The following is a 20385-nucleotide window of genomic DNA, read 5'->3' as shown; positions in this document are numbered from 1 at the left end:
GAAACAAGGTAACACTTTGATCTGCTAACAGCGTGATTGCAGTTTCAGTTACACACACTACCAAAAGCAGTTATAAAATAGAGTTAAACTACACGTGTAGATACTGATTAAACACAGGCTGCAGCACTTATTAAAAAATATTGTTAAACCCAGGACCCACTGCACCAGTGTAGGGTCTGACAATGAGTCCAAGGATTTCATTCCAATACGTAATAGCAGTCAGGGTGGCTTTGCCTAACCTGTGGACTTCTGGGTCCCGCTCCATGGACCTGCCTCCCCACACCATCACTGACCCATGGCAAACAAACCAAATTGGTCCCCGCTGCTTATCCAGACCCTTTCTGAAGCTTGGGAGCAAGCTCAGGGTGAACCTCCTCTGATCTGTGCGGTTGACCTTCCAATTCTGGTATTCAATGGCAAATGCCAATCGGGCTATGTGGCACTAGGCATTGAGCACAGGGCCCAGTAGAGGACGCTGGGCCCTCAGCCCACCTTCATGAAGTCTTTTTCTGATTTAATATTTCATAATATTCCTTGTAAAGAAAAGTTGGGTGACTGATTGTTTGTGTTCCATCAGAAATTTGGCCATTGGTATCGGAATCCAGAATTTCCCTGAAGGGCTGGCAGTGAGCCTGCCCCTCCGCGGGTCAGGGGTCTCAACATGGACAGCCTTCTGGTAGGGAAACCACAGGTTTCTACTCACTGTATCAATCTTCAAACAGTGTGCAGCTTCCTTCATTGTTGGTGTTCTTCCTTCAGGTATGGTCAGCTTAGCGGTATGGTGGAGCCTATTGCCGGGCTGCTCGGCGCCGTAGCTGTTGTTGTGGCAGAACCTCTATTGCCATACGCGTTGGCATTTGCTGCCGGGGCGATGGTCTATGTGGTGGTGGATGACATCATACCTGAGGCGCAAGTCAGGTAAAAGTGAAAAGGAGGAGTTACTTTTGGGGTGGGGGGGTCAAAGCTAGATTACTTGTGCAAGAGGTCTAATCTATTACCCTTTGCTTCAACTTGGCATCACCAGTGGAAACGGAAAGCTGGCATCCTGGACCTCCATCCTAGGCTTTGTAGTGATGATGTCACTAGATGTGGGTCTAGGCTGAGATCACCGTGAGGACCGGCGATCCCTCACAGGACATGATGTCGTCATCATGATGCAACTTGTATTTTAAGTAAAAGGGGGACCAAAATTAGTGTTTGATTCTCAAACACTGTTTATGCATTTAGTTTTAATTGTTGATCATAAAATTGATCAGGTTTGGAAGGATGATCATACTTGAACTTAACTTTTGTCATTCACATTTTAACAGTGATTTCCTGAGAGCAGCTGACATGTTTTTCATGTCTGATATTTCATTAAGGAATTAATTTCTGAATATTTAAATGAATATTCATATTCCAGGGCTGGAGAATGTTTTGTTGGGACTTTGTAGCTTTTAAGTTTAGAAACAATATAATAAGTACAGATAATTTCTGTTCTGTTAAGTTAAAATGAATGTGTTGGGTTTTGTTTCGTCCATTTCCCTAATGATCACGATACTTGAACTCTGGTGTTTGGCTTGCTGTTGTATGGGAGTGAAAATAAATAATTACAACATTTCTACATCAGTCGTCTTGTCATCATTAAGAAACCAGACAGTATGATTATGGTGTGTTGAATTATGGCATTTCAAATATGACACTTTGCAGCTACATGTTTAACCTAAATATTTCAAACATGCAATCTAATGTCCCAGGATTATGATGCTTTTATTTTGAGATGTGGTGTTGTCGGTATTGATTTGATTTGAACAGTAGTCTATTTTCAGACCTTTTGATTTTACCGTGTCATAAGATCTTGTATTTGTTCATCGACTAACCTTTTGTAATCTATGAAAGTACCTCTCACAATAGTGTACAGCAAAATGGCCATAAAAAATGTAACCTATATACAGTGGTGTGAAAAAGTGTTTGCCCTCCTCCTCTTGTTTCATCCGAACCACATTAGAGAAAGATAAACAAATAATGCAGTTTCTAAATTATAGTGTTTATTATTAGGGAAGGGGAAAAAATCCAAACCTGCTCGGCCCTGTGTGAAAACGTGATTACCCCCTTAACCTAATAACTGGTTGACCCACTCTTAGCAAAAACAGCTGCAATCGAGCATTTGTGATAACTGGCAATGAGGCTTTTACAGAACTAGGAAGAATTTTGGCCGACTCATCTTTGCAGAATCATTTTATTTCAGCCACATTGGATGGTTCTCAAGCATAAACCAGCTTTTTAAGGTAATGCCACAGCATCTCAATCAGAATCCGGTCAGGATTTTGACTAAGCCAATGTCGTCCTTTGTTTTTTTTTTTCTTAAGCCATTCAGAGATGGACTTGCTGGTGTGTTTTTTGATCTTCGTCCTGCTCCCAAACCCAAGTGTGCTTCAGTTTGAGGTTACAAACAGAAGGTCGAACATTCTTCTTCAGGAGTTTTTGGTAGACAGCAGAATTCATGGTTCTATTTACCACAAAGTCTTCTAGATCGCGAAGCAGCAAAACAGCCCCAAACCATCACACTACCACCACCATATTTTACTGCTGGTATGATGCGTAATGAGACACACACCCTGCAGAAACTTCAGCTTTTGTCTAGTCAGTCCACAGAGTAATTTCCCAAAAGTCTTGGGCATCATCAAGATGTTTTCACAAAGGGCTCCATAGGCTTGGATTTTTTTCCTTTTAATAATACACACCTTTGTTTAGAAACTCCATGTTGTGTTTACGTGTGTTATCCAATATTTAAATCTGAAACATTTAAGTATGACAAAAATACCAAAAAAATAGGAAATCAGGAAGGGGGAAAACCCTGTAAATTCACCACAGTGCAAGTCAACCTGTTTATCCTGCTATACATTTGCATAGTGACTGAAACCAGCAACACTGACTAACAATGGGCCGTGAGAACAGTTTCATGATCAATAATATGCAAATTGCCATTGTCATACAGATATTTGTATCCAAATGTAGAGACTAAAAGTAAAAAGTAAATACGTAAAGCACAGATACCTCAAAATTCTACTTAAGTACAGTACCAAATTTGTACTTACTTCCCACCTGCGGTCAAGGCACGCCTCCTGGCAGCCCTGTGAGACCAGAAACTGCAGTTTGTTCCAGACCGTTTGGCCATATCTTCCTGCAATCCTTGACTGCAAATCTGTAAAACATTGTGTAGCGACAGGGTGCGGAAACCCTTACTCTTATATTGTCCCTTTATATCTCTTCAATTTCAATTAATTGTCAGATTTTTTTCTTTTGAAATGGAACTTTCAGACAATAAATAAATAAAAATATAAATATTTCAGTATGTTTCATCAAAAAAAATTCTTACATGCAGTATTTTGTGTAATTTATTCCTTAAAAATGTATTGTGCTATTTACAGTGGCTTGCAAAAGTATTCGACCCCCTTGAACTTTTCCACATTTTGTCACATTACAGCCACAAACATGAATCAGTTTTATTGGAATTCCACGTGAAAGACCAACACAAAGTGGTGCACACGTGAGAAGTGGAATGAAAATCATACATGATTCCAAACATTTTTTTACAAATAACTGCAAAGTGGGGTGTGCGTAATTATTCAGCCCCCTGAGTCAATACTGTAGAACCACCTTTTGCTGCAATTACAGCTGCCAGTCTTTTAGGGTATGTCGCTACCAGCTTTGCACATCTAGAGACTGAAATCTTTGCCCATTCTTCTTTGCAAAACAGCTCCAGCTCAGTCAGATTAGATGGACAGCGTTTGTGAACAGCAGTTTTCAGATCTTGCCACAGATTCTCGATTGGATTTAGATCTGGACTTTGACTGGGCCATTCTAACACATGGATATGTTTTGTTTTAAACCATTCCATTGTTGCCCTGGCTTTATGTTTAGGGTCGTTGTCCTGCTGGAAGGTGAACCTCCGCCCCAGTCTCAAGTCTTTTGCAGACTCCAAGAGGTTTTCTTCCAAGATTGCCCTGTATTTGGCTCCATCCATCTTCCCATCAACTCTGACCAGCTTCCCTGTCCCTGCTGAAGAATAGAATAGAATGGCCTTTATTGTCATTGTACAGAGTACAACGAAATTGGAGTGCCACTCCCTTGGTGCAAGTATCAATAATAAATATAAATGTAAAATATAAAAAGTACAAAAAAAACAAAAACAATCGTAAGTACTCAAACAATAGTATGTACAATATACTAAATAAAAGAGAAGCACCCCCAGAGCATGATGCTGCCACCACCATATTTGACAGTGAGGATGGTGTGTTCAGAGTGATGTGCAGTGTTAGTTTTCCACACATAGCGTTTTGCATTTTGGTCTCATCTGACCAGAGCACCTTCTTCCACATGTTTGCTGTGTGCACGACTAATAGTTGTCCTGTGGACAGATTCCCCCACCTGAGCTGTAGATCTCTGCAGCTCGTCCAGAGTCACCATGGGCCTCTTGGCTGCATTTCTGATCAGCGCTCTCCTTGTTCAGCCTGTGAGTTTAGGTGGACGGCCTTGTCTTGGTAGGTTTACAGTTGTGCCATACTCCTTCCATTTCTGAATGATCGCTTGAACAGTGCTCCGTGGGATGTTCAAGGCTTGGGAAATCTTTTTGTAGCCTAAGCCTGCTTTAAATTTCTCACTAACTTTATCCCTGACCTGTCTGGTGTGTTCTTTGGACTTCATGGTGTTGTTGCTCCCAATATTCTCTTAGACAACCTCTGAGGCCGTCACAGAGCAGCTGTATTTGTACTGACATTAGATTACACACAGGTGCACTCTATTTAGTCATTAGCACTCATCAGGCAATGTCTATGTGCAACTGACTGCACTCAGACCAAAGGGGGCTGAATAATTACGCACACCCCACTTTGCAGTTATTTATTTGTAAAAAATGTTTGAATCATGTATGATTTTTGTTCCACTTCTCACGTGTGCACCACTTTGTGTTGGTCTTTCACGTGGAATTCCAATAAAGTTGATTCGTGTTTGTGGCTGTAATGTGACAAAATGTGGAAAAGTTTAAGGGGGCCGAATACTTTTGCAAGCCACTGTATTTGGGATTTTTGGGGACGGGGGGGATATCACTCTGATGATGTAGAGGTTTTAAAAACTCACAAAACCCCAACAATCAAACGTGATCAAGTTCTTCCCCTAATCTACTAATAATGCAAGCACATTTTGTTACTCGTAATCTGAAAAAAACAAGACAGTATGAGCACATTTTGGACATGTGTCTCTCTGGAAACAGCATTTCAAACCAGTGTCGGTCAGAGAGACCCACAAACAAGTGACATCATAAGAAACATATAGTGACAGTCATTGACTACAAAAGATTTTCATCCATCTGTTAAAGACGGCCCTTAGGTTTAAACTTACGTTAGTTTTTCAATTTAATTTTGAGCCTGATATATATGTATTAAAAACGTCTCTGTAAATCTATTTCAAGAAAAGAACAATGAAATAATCTTCAAAGTAAATGTGGTGCTGTGCTCTACTTTATACTGTCCCTTCATGCTACCGAGAGACAGAACAGGTGCTGTCAGCCTGCAGCAAACTTAAGCAGTCTTTCAAATTTAAAGATTGACCTAAACAAGCAGTTCTTCTGTGTACAGACAGCTCTTACTGGGAGTGTTTTTTTATTCAGTTGCTCTGTTGCTGTGGTGATGGGTAGAAGCAGGCTAGATGGTTAGAAACTAAAACTTTTATTGACATTGACACGTTTTGGTTTTTTTAATTAAAGAATTTTGTTGTAATTTTAATGTGAAAATATTGGCTGGGTCTTACAAACAGAAGGTTTGAAGAGCAGATGGGTGTTGCTGAATAGATATAAGATTATTGATGACTAAATCTTAAGTTGATTTGACTAAAATACAAAGTGTAAAAGTCTGTCGTGTTTTTACCGGTGAAAGTTGCTTCATGCGGTTTACAAAGTGTCTTATTTTCCTTCACATAAAATGTGAAATGTGTCCATCTGTCTGCTCTCGTCTTCCTCCTAACCATTGACATTTTGCAACAGGAAGTGTCTCTTCCTTCCAACCCGTTTGTTGTGTGCAGAATCAGATCAAATTGTGTGCGTCAAACATGACTGGACAGGGAGAACTTGTCCCCCCTCTCTACGTAAATTCATTAGTTCTGCTTGGAGCTCATCTCTCTGTTTTTATCTCTTTTTTATTTGTCAAAGAAGGAACAGAGACATTTCATTATAGTTTTTTTTTTAATTTATTGTTGTGTTTTCATCAGCAAAATCATGAATAAATTTTTTAGTGAATGATATTAACACTGATGAGGAACCACCATTGTGCTGTAACTCAGTCTAGCTTATTTAGCCGGCAGCATGCTCCTTCTGCGGACCCATTTAAGGAAGTAACATGATGATGAAGAGAAACAATGTATGATTTTGTTGTTGCAGAGTCATTCACACACTAGGAAAAGCAGACATAAACCACACATAAACTACAGTACTTGTAAAATCTATCTTTCAAGTTTACATTTTGGTGATTCTAAAAGCATCAAATTCAGCATCCACTCTCTAATAATTATGGGCATAAATTCTGTTTTATGACTCTAATGTAGCATCAATGCAAGGGTAAAAAATGTAGATCATAAATGGGGTTGTTATACTTTCTGGAATAGGTCTGTGGGTCACTTTTTCATTTAAGCAATTCATCTAAGGAAAGCCAAGGAATATAATGCTAGACACGTTTCCCTTCCATGCAGAGCTTAAATCATGATTTTTACAAATATAGATGGGCTTTTGAATAAAACCAATTTACAAGATAGTAAACATATTATTCAAGTCCTGAGAAAGTAACAAATATAGGTGCGATGGCACAAAGGTTTAAAACCAAACTCTACCCATATTCCTTCCAATTGTATATGGCTTATCCATTTACTTTAAACAAAATCCAAATTACAAAGTGCTTCACATGAGCAACTAAAAAACAAACAAAAAAACACTAAACCAAACACACACACACACAAAGCCATCAGAGAGCAGTATATTGCAGTAAAAATGAAAGAGATTTAGGACATAAGAATTGGGAAGACCAACTGACTGGCGACTGATTTTCTTGGTCGGATTGGTTTCACTGGCCAAGATAGAAATATATTTTCCTCCACTGGATTCCCAGGCCAGTAGATCAGACTGGACCCTTACATAACTGTACTGGCCACAAAAAAATTACTTGTTTCAAATATTTTAGTTTATTACTTGTGGCTCGATGCTTGACGATCAAAATCAGGTTTTGATAACAAAGTCAGCATTTTGCCTCACAAGAGCTGGAATATTTGCTTGCAGTTTTGAAAAATAATCCCTCGTCCAGGTAATCTGAGGTTTAGAAAACAGAATCTCTATTATCTTATTGGCATTTTGAGAATCATCACGATTTCTCATCAAGGTCTTGAATTTCTCCATCAGACGGTTCATGTCCTGCTGATAAATCCCTGCCGCACGCACGGCTCTGGATCCATCAGGTTCTGCTGCACTTTCTAGACGAGCCTGATGGATCAGCATCTGTGTGTGGAAGGCAGCTCCATTCACCCACTGCTTCAGAAACTGAGTGTCCATATGTTCATCTATCAGCATGGAGTTCTTAGAAAAGAAATTGGAGTACACGGCATCATAGGGTTAATTACGAATATTTCTATACATGAATACTTCTGTAAAAATCCCCTATTCAGGGATGATTCGTTACAAATGAAAGCTGGCAGCTTTGTACCTTTAGCCGTGTGAGCTGGGCACTAAGAGCAATCTCAATTTGACGGGTGTCAGAGAGTTGAAGTTGTGGGTCTCTCAGGTTGATCTGCATACGCTTCAAATACTCGTGCATCAGATCTCGCACCTGCACAGTTAAAGAGGGGAATGTTAAGGCAAATTTTGTATGTTGATCAGCAGGACTTTTTTTTACAAGGAAAAAAGTGAATTAGTAAGCTACATTACGCATCCAAATGAACACCACTTTTAAGTGCTAACTTCTTAAGTTCTTACCTCCTTGGCCTTCTCCTGTGCGAACACCCTCTCTAACATTTCAGCTGTGCCCATGGTTTCTTTATTTAGGCTTTTGGCCACCACGTCTAAGGCCAAGGAAATGATGAGAGCTCCCAGTCCGACAGCATGAGGCACCTTGCTGAGCCCACCTAGAACATTCCCCACCTCGCTTAAAATAGATGCGACCTGATTGAGTTCTCCACTGTACAAGACGTGGTCTCTGTAATTGTTCAGCTCTTCAGCTGAGTTGAGCCCAGAGAATCTCTGCAGGGAACTGAGAGGATATTTGTTTCCCATTAGTTTAGCACTCTACAAGGAACTTAGCTCATGCTGTTATTATATTTTAATTAACTATTGATTAACTTTTACTGCCCATTTTATTTCAGTTTTTGAAAGGTTCAGTTTGCTCCTATGATCACTAACTTTGCAAATGTTTAATGCTAAACACAAAGCTCTTGGTATTAACAACAAAAGAGTGTTAAAAGAATGCTCTACATGAAAACTCAACTGATTAACAAAATGAGTGAATTTACATTGAAATCATGTATGTCTCTGCTTTGTATTTTGTTTGATGTAGAGATCTTATAGATATATCATCATGTAGCATGGAACGTCATCATATATAATGGAACTTTATCGTCTAGAATGTAACCTCATAAACTAGTATGGAATGGCACAACGTAGCATGTCAGGTAGGATGGGATGTCATTGTGTCTAATAGGATGTCATAATGCAGATGGGAATGTCATCGTTAGCATGAAATGTCAGTTTAGAATGGAACGTCATCATGTCATTATTTAAAACTGAATGAAGAATGGGATGCCATCATGTAGAACGGAATGTCCTATTTAAGAATGGAATACCGTCTTGAATGGAGTGTTATCCTGTTGATGGAACTTCATCTTGCTGAACAGAATGTCATCATTAAAACTGGAACGTAATCATGTCGAATGGAACGCTAAAGGACACTCGTTGTCTTTTGGTTGTGGAATTGCTTACCTGTCAATTTTAAGTTCATCCAGCTGTAAAACATTGCTAAGCATATCAGCAATACCTTCAAAGGCCATCTCCTCCTGCTCTGGAGATAGTGTTTGACCCATTTCCTGTTTAGTTGCTGTCATGAGAGTAACAAAGAAAAAAAGCTTTAATTTTTTTTTTACATTATCTGAGACAGAATCTTTAACAATTTTTGAAATTATAAACATGTTTTTTAAACTTATTTAAATGGACTTTCCCCCTTGTTTTTTCAATGGTTTAACAAGAAGATTTCTGTTTTTCTTTCTTTTGGCACAGCAACCTGCAGGTTTAGCACTGACTCATCGTGCCAGAGACTGAACACGAATCCTTTCACTTTTCCCACATCTACATATATATATATATATATATATATATATCTCTAGATGGTTGTGGCCACATCTTTTTCACATATTGATCTACACAGAAGATAAATCCTAACTTCAGTGCTCATCTGACTTTAGTCATGCTCCATTGAATATCACCTAATCTGAATTTCCTTGTGCTGATTATGATTGTGTATTTTTTGAGAAGCAATTTCCACAAGTATAAAATCTTTTAACATATTCTACAAAAAATGTCATCATCTGAACATTTTGGGGAATTCTTTGACTGTCTCTTTGACTCTTTCTGATTTTGAGAAACAGCTCATGCAAAAGCCTAAATAAAAGTGCTTAAAGATTTTTTGCTAGTGATCTGCTCTTTGGGACACAGTAAGTACAAATCACATCCTTCTTGCACCCTTCCTAAAAATATATCGGACATAAATATTCTTGTTTTTTTGGATGGGTGGTGCTCTTAGAAGATATTTTTGCAGAATGTCCCAGGCTAAGAAGCAACAGGATTACAAACTGAAGCTGTTAGGTATCAACTCACCTAAAGATTAGAAGTTAGCAGCAGCAGCAGTGTTGGAGGTTATTTCCTTCAATTTTTGAGGTTCATGTTTAAATGGTTGAACGGAAAAGGTAAAAGGTCACAAAGCACCAATGAAGACCTATGTCAACATACTGAATAGATGAGAGACAGGACAAAATAACCACTGACAAAATAATATTCTTGCATGGTGTTGTCACAAGAAAATGTTAGAAATCCAACTTTCTTGCCTTTCTTTTGATCTATATTTGTAAGATAATAATTAGTTTGTTTAATTTTGGAGATTAATGTCTCTCATTTTAGCCAACTTCATATAATTTTTCTTCTTGTGTCCATTTTTATGCATATGTCAGTTCCTCCCCTCTCATGTAGTATTTGTTTTCAGACCAGATGAATGGAGTAGTCTGACTCCCTTAAATTTTTTTGTCCTGGTTTTTGGCAGTTATTTATATAATATCATCACAAAGAATTGTGATAATGTGCAAAGCAACAGGACTTTGCCTGTCTAAGGTCACTGTTCTTTTGGAAATATTTGAGGATCAAAGTCTTTGTTGACAGCTCAGTGGGACAGAGGCACAAACGAGGCGTTTCTTTTAGTACCACTTACTTTTACAGCCTAATCCCAACTTTGAGTGTCACGAAGCATAACAACTTTGTCTTTGGAACTGGGCTTGTACACATTTACCAACATCAGCCTCTGTGTGATGGATCTCAGAGGTGAGACTGCACGATCCTGAGGTAGATACCAGATCCTCCATCAGGTCTCGACACTCCATAACTGACGAATCGAGTGTAAAGTAAAATTTGCGTGTGAATTAGAAAATATTGTTCTGACTATAATCATTAAGGAGAAGAACATGACTGCACTGGGAACTCCAGTGCAAACAACCTTTGTAACAGTTCATTTGAGATTGGGCACACCTTGGACAGGTAAAGTGTAAGAACTACAATTCCACAACAATAATCCACCTTTATTCTTTTAGCTGAAGAATCAGTCTTAAGAGCAAGAACAATGCATACTCACACAGAAGCCATTTTAAAAAGAGGACAAAGGGGCTCAAATCCTGCAAATAAAAGCTTAAGCTAAAATAAAAAACAAAACAAAACACAGGTCATAAAATAACTTAACCTTCACTATCTACAGAACAGTGACTGGTGCTGCTTTGTGTTGCAAGAAGTTGATGAGACTTGAGGGCATTTCCAGCTGGTCGATGCAGTTGATCTTGTTGATCTTTCTGAGGTGTCTCCGCACAGCAAGTCGGCACTGTGAGGTCAAAGCTTTTGGATTTCCTGGAGACAAAACAGAAGAAAGTTATACCCACAATATATCATGAATGATAATAATATTATTTATATTTAATGAAGTTTACAGTAACTATTATTACTAAACAAGACATCCAACATATATTTAACAATCTCCCAACTGGTCGTGGCAGATGGCTGCCACTCCCTGAGCCTGGGTCTGGCAGAAGACTCTTCCTGTTAAATGGGAGTTTCCCTTCCCACTGTCACCAAGTGCTTACTCAACGGTGGTTGTTTGATTGTAGGATCTCTAACTTACAATGTAAAACATATTGAGGTGACTGCTGTTGTGATTTGACACTATATAAATAAAACTGAGTGGAACATATAACTGCTGCTGTATACATATTGTAAGTACATTATTTAAGAATTTTAGCTTTTACTATGGGGAAAAAAAAAAATCACACCTACAAAGTGTGTTAATGTTAAATACAAATGCTAGTCAAACATATAGTATGTAAAGCAATAGTGAGGAGAGATGCCTGGAGGATAAATGTTAGAAGTCATATTATAAATGTATTTATTTCATAGATAAAACTTTAGCACTCCTTCAGTTACATCGTCATCAGTAGTGTTAAAGATCTGAAGTGAAAAAGCGCTGAAGAATCTGTCCGACACCTCTTTCTCGCAGCAGCAGCTCCACAGCCTCGTTCTGCTTCGTCGACTTCTCGATGATCAGCGTGGGGAGGTAGACGTTTGCACCGAAGTCGATCAGAAGCTGGATGTATTCCACGCCACAGCCGTGCCTAAGGCACATCTCCAGCACAGTTTTGGGCTGCTTGTCAGAGCTCAGCAGCTTGGCATCAGTGCAGTTGTAGTCTGGGTCTGCCCCGTAGAGGAGCAGCAGTTTGAAGCACTCCATGTGTCCATAAACAGCAGCCAAATAAAGCGGCCCACTGGAGACTCTGGCACTCGAGGTCCACAGTAAGACTTTGGCGCGGGAGTTCACCTCAGCGCCGTGTTTTAGTAGCTGCTTTAGAATCTCTGCGTCGCCTTCCCTTGCAGCAGTGAGGACCGGCGAGCAGTTGTTGGACGAGCTTCCATTGGGGTTGGCGCCAGCTTTGAGGAGAGTTAAGACACAGTCAAGGTATTTCCCTCGAACGGCTGCGAACAGAGGCGTCTGGGCCTTGACGTCCACGCAGTCTATGATGGCACCGTGAGCTAGAAGGACCTGCAGACAGCTGAGGTGGCCTTTAGACACTGCAGCATGCAGGGGTGTGCCTGCAATGCCCCAGCCACCTCTGCAGTTGATGACTTTCTTGTAGATTTCTTGGCAGAGCATCTCATCAAGGAGTCTGTCATTGTTTTGTAACACAGCCTGCCTCAGCTGGGAAATTTCACAACTCCTTTTCTCTTCTTCAGCGGTCCTTAGCTTGAGCATAGAACCTGCTGCAAATGCAAAGACAGAGAATAAATAACACACCAAATATACAAACGTATGGTCCTCATACAAACACCGCAGTGCATTTCTGTTTGTCAACGTCATCTGTTCTCAAAACAGATTTGGTGTCCTTAGGGCACCAAATCAGCAACCAGTGTTTTGTATTAAAGAAAACAACAACAACAACAACAACAACAAAACATAGAATCCAAAGTTCAGGTGAAATATAAATAAGGCTTCAGATCTGACTCGGATAAAAGTGGCAAGATAAAGTTATTATTCTATTTCCGGGAAAAAAAATAGTATATATAGGCGTTAAAGTTTAAGCTGGTCATTAAGACTTTTTCCACCAAACTTCATTCAAAATCTTTACAATTTTATATTCGCAAAACTAATCGTCCGATCGATGCATCCAATTAATCAATCTATGCTTGTTTATGATAAATAAAACCTTCTGGAAACCTTCGGCATAAAAAGGAATAGAGGCTTTTATAATTAAACCAACCGTTTATTAGAAGTACTGCGATTTTCCCCCGTGAGGCTGTATTGTAGGAAGAAATGGGACAGATTTAGTTTAACTTTCTTACACTGTGTACATGCCGACTCATGCCTCTAATATTAAGGAAGTTACCCATCGCATCTCTACACGACATACAACATACACACACGTATAGTGTTTCTTATCAGTACTACTTCGCGGACGATAAATAGCTTCGCTAATATTCACCCTAAAACCACAGTGAAAAAACCCAAATAGATATTAAATTCCAAATATCCCGTTAGTACGCAAACATCTCCATCCTTTAACAGTGCTTATTTCAAAGAAACGAAGCTAAACCCTTATGTTTTCTTCGTTTAACATTACCTAAGATATGTCACCATCAACAGCCTCCTTCTTTGCTTCCTGTTTTCTGCTCTTCCTCGATGGTGTGTTTGTGTGACGTACCGCTGCTGCCCCCTAGTGACTTTTATTTGCAATGGCAAACTGAATCTTAAAATAAATATAGATAGCATAATAGATATTTAACAGATGCAATAGCAAAATATATAAATAGTCTATTAAATTGTAAAAAACAAAAAAACAAAAACAAAAAACAGTATTATTAACTGACTTGAATCAAATCTGATTTTTTGCAAATCCGATTTTTAATGCAGATAATTATTTTGGGGAACCCTTATGAGCTGCAGTCCACACTTTCAGGAACTTTAATTTGATTTTGAGTTGTAGTTTTATTAGTGCTGTAACTGTTTCAGTTCACAGTTACCTATAGGTCAGTCTGATGTAACTGGTAAAGCATAGGCACTTTTTTAATGGACCATTTTCAATCATAAGATGAAATTTTATTCACTTCATTGCTGAGTTAATATAAGGAAAATTTGTTAAAAATACATAAAGTCATGGTGAAAACTGACATTGTGAAATGAAATGGAATAAAATCCCATATTTGCCATGCTTCCTGGCTCTTGGACCCATGGTTTTCAGTGTTTTCAGTTCATTATTCCTTTTGGGTTTTGATAAGTGACTAATGTACATGTCAATAATGTTGTTTTGTAATGCCTTATGCTTATGAGTAAGCCCATCTGATTCCTGGTATTGTTATTTGTGCCTGTAGTTTTTCTGTTAGTTATAAATGACTTTAGATTTGTCAGTTCCCTTAACAGTTCCCTTTCTGTTCCTTCACTCTCGTCTTTGTGTCGGTCTTTTTATTTTTCTCCTTCCCTGTTTAGTTGTGTTAAGTTAATCTTATTCTCCATTGGGTTGTGTCTCTCTTCCTGTTATAGTTTGGTAAGTGTTGTTCTCTGTGGCTTGCATTACTTCCCCATCTCCTTTGGTTAATTGTCTGCAACTGTGTTTCCACCTCCCTCATTAACCTCAGTGATGTTTTTCTCTCTCTCAAAAAAGTTTTTTGCTAGTTTCACTCTTCATGAAAGGTTACATCACCCAGGGGTCACCACAGCTGATGGATCCACATTTGATTTGGCACAACATTCCTTTCCCTTTTTTTAGGCTGGGCATGCATCCTACTGGTCTTGAACCAGGAGTATTTTCCATATAAGATGACACCACACAGCCCCAGTCTTGCTTGGATGCAACATTATTAATATCTAGCGCTAATGAATTCAGATCACATATTCTTAACATAACTAAACATAACATAATAAAACAAAATATAACAACCCATTGGAAGTTAATACAAATAGAAGTGGGAAACACTCGTACATTTACCACAATAAAATAAGACTAAAAACATTGAACATTTGTAGGAGGCAATGTGCCTGAACCAAAAAGAACACGAACATTATACGAACATGTCATGCTGACCAACATGCTGTAGAACATTAGCAAAATTTGAATCTTAAAGTTTTGTATCGGTAAAGTTTTTTTTTAAATTGACTTAAGAGTTGTTTTTTTTCTGCTTTGTGGTAGAAAACCATTTGAATCCATAAATACTGAACTATTATATACTTCACAGAAACCAGTGACTTTGGTCCCTTTATAGAATTTTAAGTTCTTGGGAAAGAAAGAAAAAAGAAAGAAAGAAAGAAAAATAAAAATACAGAAACTTCTAAGTTAATGCAACGTTATCGCCACCCTCTACATCAGGGTTGGGAGAACTCCAGGCTTGAAGGGCTGGTGTCCTGCAGGTTTTAGATCTCCTCCTGGGTAAACACACCTGAATCAAACAATTAGTTCATTACCAGGCCTCTGGAGAACTTCAAGACATGTCGAGGAGGTCATTTAACCATTTAAATAAGCTGTGTTTAATCAAGGACACATCTAAAACCTGCAGGACACTGGCCCTCGAGGCCTGGGGTTCCCCACCCCTGCTCTACATGATTTGTTCACTCTCCAGGCAACCCGGATGGCATCCTGCCTTTCAAATCTAGTCTTTGCGTGTGCGTCACAGAGCCTTTGTTGGGTAAGTGGTGAGGTCTTGCTGAGACAACAGTGTGTGGACACACTGCAGGAGAGTGACCTTTCTAGCTCTAACAGAAAAAAAAATCTTGTGGCCACACTGTGCTGTGAAGCTAAAACAACTACTGCAGTGACTCTTTGGGCTGTGAGGCTCGCTTCTGTCAGGACCCTTAGTTGCATCCAGCCTGAGGGAGTCTGCTTCTTTCCTTTGAGTGCCAGGAGGTTTTACAACATGGTAATGAGCAGCTCAGGCCTCCTCTGTCCACTCTGCTTCTATGGCTGTTGCTGAGAGACAAAGTAAAAGTCACCCAGGCGCTCACGGAGAACAGAGAAGAGGCCTTTAAAACAACAGTACCACCATAACTCATAGTGTCTGTGCAGGAGGAGGAAAGGAGGGCCCAGTGGAGATGTGTGTGTGTGCAGAAGGCACAGAAGTGGATGGAAAGGAAGATAAGACACTAAATTTAAGATGAGGAGAATCTTCAAATCTAGTGTAATACAAGGAGAGAATTAATTTCTACAATGCTCTGTTTCCATGCGTGATTTGCCCGGCAAGATGAGAGCCACGCTTGTGCCGCAGAAACACTCTCTACCCTGGATTATTTGCATGGTTTTGATCACAACTGCTGGAGGTGAGAATCTTAAGTTTGTACCAGGTTACTAAATGGAAAAGAAAAGCTGTGTTCTGGAAAAACTGCAGTATCAGCTTCAACATTTCAAAATAATTTCAAAATTCAGAAAACGTCTGGTTACATTTGAAGACGAGATCACAGAATACGACAGTATTGTTGTAGCACTCTTCATCCACTTTACATGTGTTGTCAGTATACAGCAAGAATTGTGCATTATGGCTTTTATTGTATATGTTGCTGTTTGTTTAATGTTAAAGAGAATGTGACTCCTATTTTCACCTTGTGTGTGCGGCAGAAACGTAGTCCTGGAAATGCGTACTTACTTAGCGAGGACTTTGCCAGCTTGGTGGCTGTTTGTGGACAAATTTTGTCAGCACATTAACAAACTGCAAGAAAGTCCAGAAAGCTTTAATAAAGCTTAATAACGTTGGTGTTTATTAAAGTGAGTTAAACCGAGTTAAAGACAAAGTGCAATATACTTAAATGTAATAGAAAATAACTTAAACATATATTTTTGAAGAAGACAGATGACATTGTGTTTAGTTTTGTACCAGCCAATCAAAAAGTGTTCTTTAAACTAACCTTTTTTTTCAAAATATGAAATATTTTCGTAGATGCTTTAAAGCTATGGTTTTTTGTTTTTCAAAATAAAACTTCCTTCTTCATCAAATGATAGTGCTCCATTATTTAGGAGTTTATGAACATGTGTTAAAATGACAGACTTTCAAAATTAAATCCTGCTATCACAATGTAACTATTACCTGCCACCTCCTGTAAGTCTAAAAAAAAATCATTATTATTAAACACCAACTTTATTGGTGTTTAATAATAATTACCAGACTAAAGTCTGGAAATAACAACAGTTTCACTGATGTATTTCAAGAAATTCTTGTTGATAATGATACATTTTTAATCACTGAAGGGTTGAACAATATTATATTATATTTACCAGCTTTTACCAACTATTTAACTTTTTTCCCAAAATCTCGACATTGTAGCAGTTTGAATATTTGATTCCTGGTTTAATCCCAAGAGGATCTACTTAATATGTGAGGCTTCCTTCTGTGCGACTGCACTCAACAAAGAAAAAAATGCCCAAAATGTAATGTTCACTTTAAATATGAAATTACATGCATTTCTTCCCCATATAATTTGTTACTTAAGAAATGCAAGTATTTCAAATATTAAATTTAATGGAAGCTGATCAAATGAAATTTGTTTAAAAAGTATCCATTGAATTTATACCAACCATATATTTGGTAATTTTATCAATAAATAAACTGTTGATTTTATATATTTCAGCTGCATTTTATTTAAAATTAACGCTTCATGGTAATAAGGCCTATAAAATAATAATTTTTGAGTGCAAAGAAGATCCTGTACCTGAGTGCAATTATGAGGTAAAAATTACTTTTTATTTGATTTTGTAAGTCAATTGCAACAGTTCAGAGGGAAATCTTAAATCTTTATGGTTTGCATGCTAATATGACATTTGTACTTACCTTTCAGATTAAGAATTATGATGTGTGTCAGCCCAGTAAAAAGGATAGAAGAGACTAAAAAGAGTAAAGGAGTAAAAAGAGACTAATGGGGCGATCGTGGCTCAAGAGTTGGCAGTTCGTCTTGTAATCGGAAGGTTGCTGGTTCGACCCCCGGCTCAGACAGTCTCGGTCGTTGTGTCCTTGGGCAAGACACTTCGCCTACCGCCTACTGGTGATGGCCAGAGGGGCCGATGGCGCGATATGGCAGCCTCGCCTCTGTCAGTCTGCCCCAGGGCAACTGTGGCTACAACTGTAGCTGCCTCCACCAGTGTGTGAATGAATAGTGGAATTGTAAAAGCGCTTTGAGGGTCTCGAAAAGCGCTGTATAAATGCAATCCATTATTATTATTATTAATGGATACTTCAATTTTTCATAGTTTAAAGTTTTTCTGATGATCTTGTCACAGTTTGAATGTGTGCATTTTACTTGTAACAGAGAACTTTTAAAGAGGAATGTTTGTCCCACTAAATTGACTGTATTTCATACAGAACATTACACATGGAGCATGTAGCGCTTCTCTCCTAAAACCAGTGCTGTAGCTCAAATTTCCTGATAAAACCAGCAGGTGCTTTGAAGTCTCACAAACACAACGTCAAGGTTAAACCTAAAAGCTGAAATGTGATTCTGTCAAATGTGTCTTTGTTCAGCTGGATTTAAAGCTAATCACTGATGTGATTCACATGAGTTATGTAAGAAAGCACTCCTTGCATGTGGTTCGCTAAGTTTTGCTGTTGCTTTCCAGAGAACATTCCCTGCCCGCAAGGCAGTCAGGTTCACCTGACCAGCCTACGATGCTATTGGCTGTCAGAGATGGCAGTGTCATGGTTTGAAGCACGGGCTTCATGCAGAACGACCCTGGGAGGGGACTTAGCAGCTGCTGACAGCCTAGAACTTCAAAGTTTCTTTCTTCATGCCTTTCCACTGTGAGTCTGACAAACAATATACACAGTCATTCATATCATATTCTCCTGAGAACTTTCTGTTTTTTTGTGATTTGTGTGTCTACTGCAGAGGACAAATGATGACCCTGGTTCTCAGGAGGAGATGCTTCTTCAGCCTGTTTTTAATCTTTAACACAGAATGTGTAACATTTTGTATTTTAGGAAAACCACTGTGTGGGTATGGCTGCAGGACTCTGACCAGGAAGGGGTTGTTCAGTCACAAAGTCCAATATGGCGGGACAAAGATGATGATAGTCCAGGGGAGTGCACTCAGATGGCACTGGGAACACTGGGAAGGTGGAGGAAGGCCCAGTGTGGAGGACAATACCATTTCATCTGTGAAATGGAAGTAAATGGTGAGATTTTTGTTTCATTAAAGGACACCAGAAACACGCATGAATGTGAAAGCAGGAAGGAGAACTGAATGCAGGCAGTATGGTAGTTTTCAGGTGGCAGGCAAGCTGGCAAACAAACAAAAGCAGAGGGCAAGCAAAGCTCAAGCTCTGGAAACAGAAAAACACAGCTCGACTGAACATGCTGATAATTTGGCAAAGCCTAATTTAAACACCGACCAAGCATGCATTATGACCACTGACAGGTGAAGTGAATAACACTAATTATTCTCGTCATCATGACATTGTTAGTGGGTGGGATATATTAGGGACTAATGTGTTCATCGCTTACCTGGGGAACTCCTGGCACCAGGATGCAATATGGGTTGAAGGCAAGCTGACGAAGGCAGTGTGAAGCTTTTGGTAACGTTCTGTTGGAAATCCTTGTGGATCCATGTGGATGTTATTTTGACACATAACACCTACCTAAGCATTATTGCCAGCCATACACAGCATTTCATGGAAATAGTATTTCTTGACTGGTCTAAGGAGCTTGGAAAGAAAAGCAGGAATGGTTTGAGTACGACAGCAAGATTGAGGTGTTGACTCGGCCTCCAAGTTCTCCAAATCTCAGTGTAATTGTGCATCTGTGGGATACCATGCAGGCCCCCCAGCTCTCAACTTACAGGACTTGAAGGATCTGTTGTTAGTTAGTGTCCATGCCTCAATGGGTCAGGTCAAATATATAAAAAATGTCATTTGAAATAGACTGAGGTGATTTTGTTTTATTCATCTTCCTGTAGCGCCTTTACCATCGATAGACAGTTACCTCATTGGATTGGCTCTCATGACCGGCATATATGCGGAAACCCACGTGCAGCTTCTTCCCAGTGTTCCAGACATCGGACGGCACACAGCAGAGGTAAAGTATTGTGCTTAATCACTGACTCCTGACTCAAGGACTCATAGGATATTATAAGATGAACGGCTGCTATGTGATTCCAAACTAGGGAAAGGAGAGGATGAAACACTCACAACTTTTGTATATAAGTAGGCTCCCATGTCTCCCACAGATGCAGCTTTTCCCAGGCTTGTGGTTCAGTCATGCAGGTCAGTTGCTATCAGTGGAACTGGTGGTCCAGCCCAGTCCTGTGTCCTCTCTGGCTCGTGTCCAGATACTTCGGCCCTACTGCAACCCTAACTACCACTTGGTACCTCCAGGTACTGAAACAGCTGTGACTAAAGCCTAATTTTTCATAGCACCTACTTGGCTCAGATCCACTCAACTCAGTTTGGGATATTTTTCAGTACAATTTAGTACTACCTCAATGTTGGTGGGATAGTTATAGGAAGGCAGAGTGTGCAGTGTGTGTCATTTGTACGCAACACAAACACAACACAAACTGGAGGACACTGAGGTGATGTATACCTGCTGGTCACTTTATGGCCTTTTGTAAGACT

General features: G+C 39.3%; 4 protein-coding genes across 8 annotated transcripts in view; 2 read left to right on the top strand and 2 right to left on the bottom strand.

Annotated features, from left to right (window-relative positions):
* Positions 1–1603, top strand: part of slc39a11 (solute carrier family 39, member 11) — a 173742-nt gene extending 172139 nt beyond the window's left edge. For both annotated transcript variants that reach the window (XM_026177301.2, XM_026177300.2), the window contains exons 8-10: positions 578–676; positions 760–918; positions 1025–1603. In XM_026177301.2, the coding sequence (XP_026033086.1) occupies positions 578–676; positions 760–918; positions 1025–1103 (337 nt within the window). In that variant the 3' untranslated portion in view covers positions 1104–1603. The remainder of the gene's footprint in view (positions 1–577; positions 677–759; positions 919–1024) is intronic.
* A 4600-nt stretch (positions 1604–6203) lies between these two features.
* Positions 6204–10028, bottom strand: LOC113027816 (uncharacterized). The gene is made up of 5 exons (XM_026177635.2): positions 9881–10028; positions 8990–9104; positions 7991–8264; positions 7722–7844; positions 6204–7594 (listed from the first exon to the last, which is right to left on the bottom strand). Exons 2-5 carry the CDS (start codon positions 9088–9090, stop codon positions 7241–7243), a joined length of 852 nt encoding a protein of 283 aa, XP_026033420.2. The 5' UTR covers positions 9091–9104; positions 9881–10028; the 3' UTR covers positions 6204–7240.
* Positions 10029–10827: 799 nt separating this feature from the next.
* LOC113027643 (ankyrin repeat and SOCS box protein 12-like) lies at positions 10828–13530 on the bottom strand. 4 transcript variants are annotated; one of them, XM_080305616.1, is made up of 4 exons: positions 13192–13394; positions 13066–13101; positions 11798–12568; positions 10828–11167 (listed from the first exon to the last, which is right to left on the bottom strand). In XM_080305616.1, the coding sequence occupies exons 1-4, from the start codon at positions 13211–13213 to the stop codon at positions 11016–11018; spliced, it is 981 nt and encodes a 326-aa protein (XP_080161742.1). In that variant the 5' UTR covers positions 13214–13394; the 3' UTR covers positions 10828–11015. The 4 variants fall into 4 exon arrangements, with proteins under 4 accessions (XP_080161742.1, XP_080161743.1, XP_026033082.2 ...); XM_080305617.1 differs by having other exon boundaries at positions 11798–12565; positions 13192–13210; XM_026177297.2 differs by lacking the exons at positions 13066–13101; positions 13192–13394 and adding an exon at positions 13426–13530.
* A 4869-nt stretch (positions 13531–18399) lies between these two features.
* The window catches only part of pkd1b (polycystic kidney disease 1b), a 32839-nt gene continuing 30853 nt past the window's right edge, over positions 18400–20385 (top strand). Inside the window, exons 1-4 of the mRNA XM_026177296.2 lie at positions 18400–18574; positions 18755–18948; positions 19728–19846; positions 19998–20145. Coding sequence (XP_026033081.2) covers positions 18462–18574; positions 18755–18948; positions 19728–19846; positions 19998–20145 — 574 coding nt within the window. The 5' untranslated portion in view covers positions 18400–18461. The remainder of the gene's footprint in view (positions 18575–18754; positions 18949–19727; positions 19847–19997; positions 20146–20385) is intronic.

This window comes from Astatotilapia calliptera, chromosome 8, assembly GCF_964374335.1.
Source record: "Astatotilapia calliptera chromosome 8, fAstCal68.1, whole genome shotgun sequence".
NCBI lineage: Eukaryota > Metazoa > Chordata > Actinopteri > Cichliformes > Cichlidae > Astatotilapia > Astatotilapia calliptera.
Note: the sequence above shows the minus strand (reverse complement) of the source record. Positions and strands in the feature narration are given on the sequence as shown.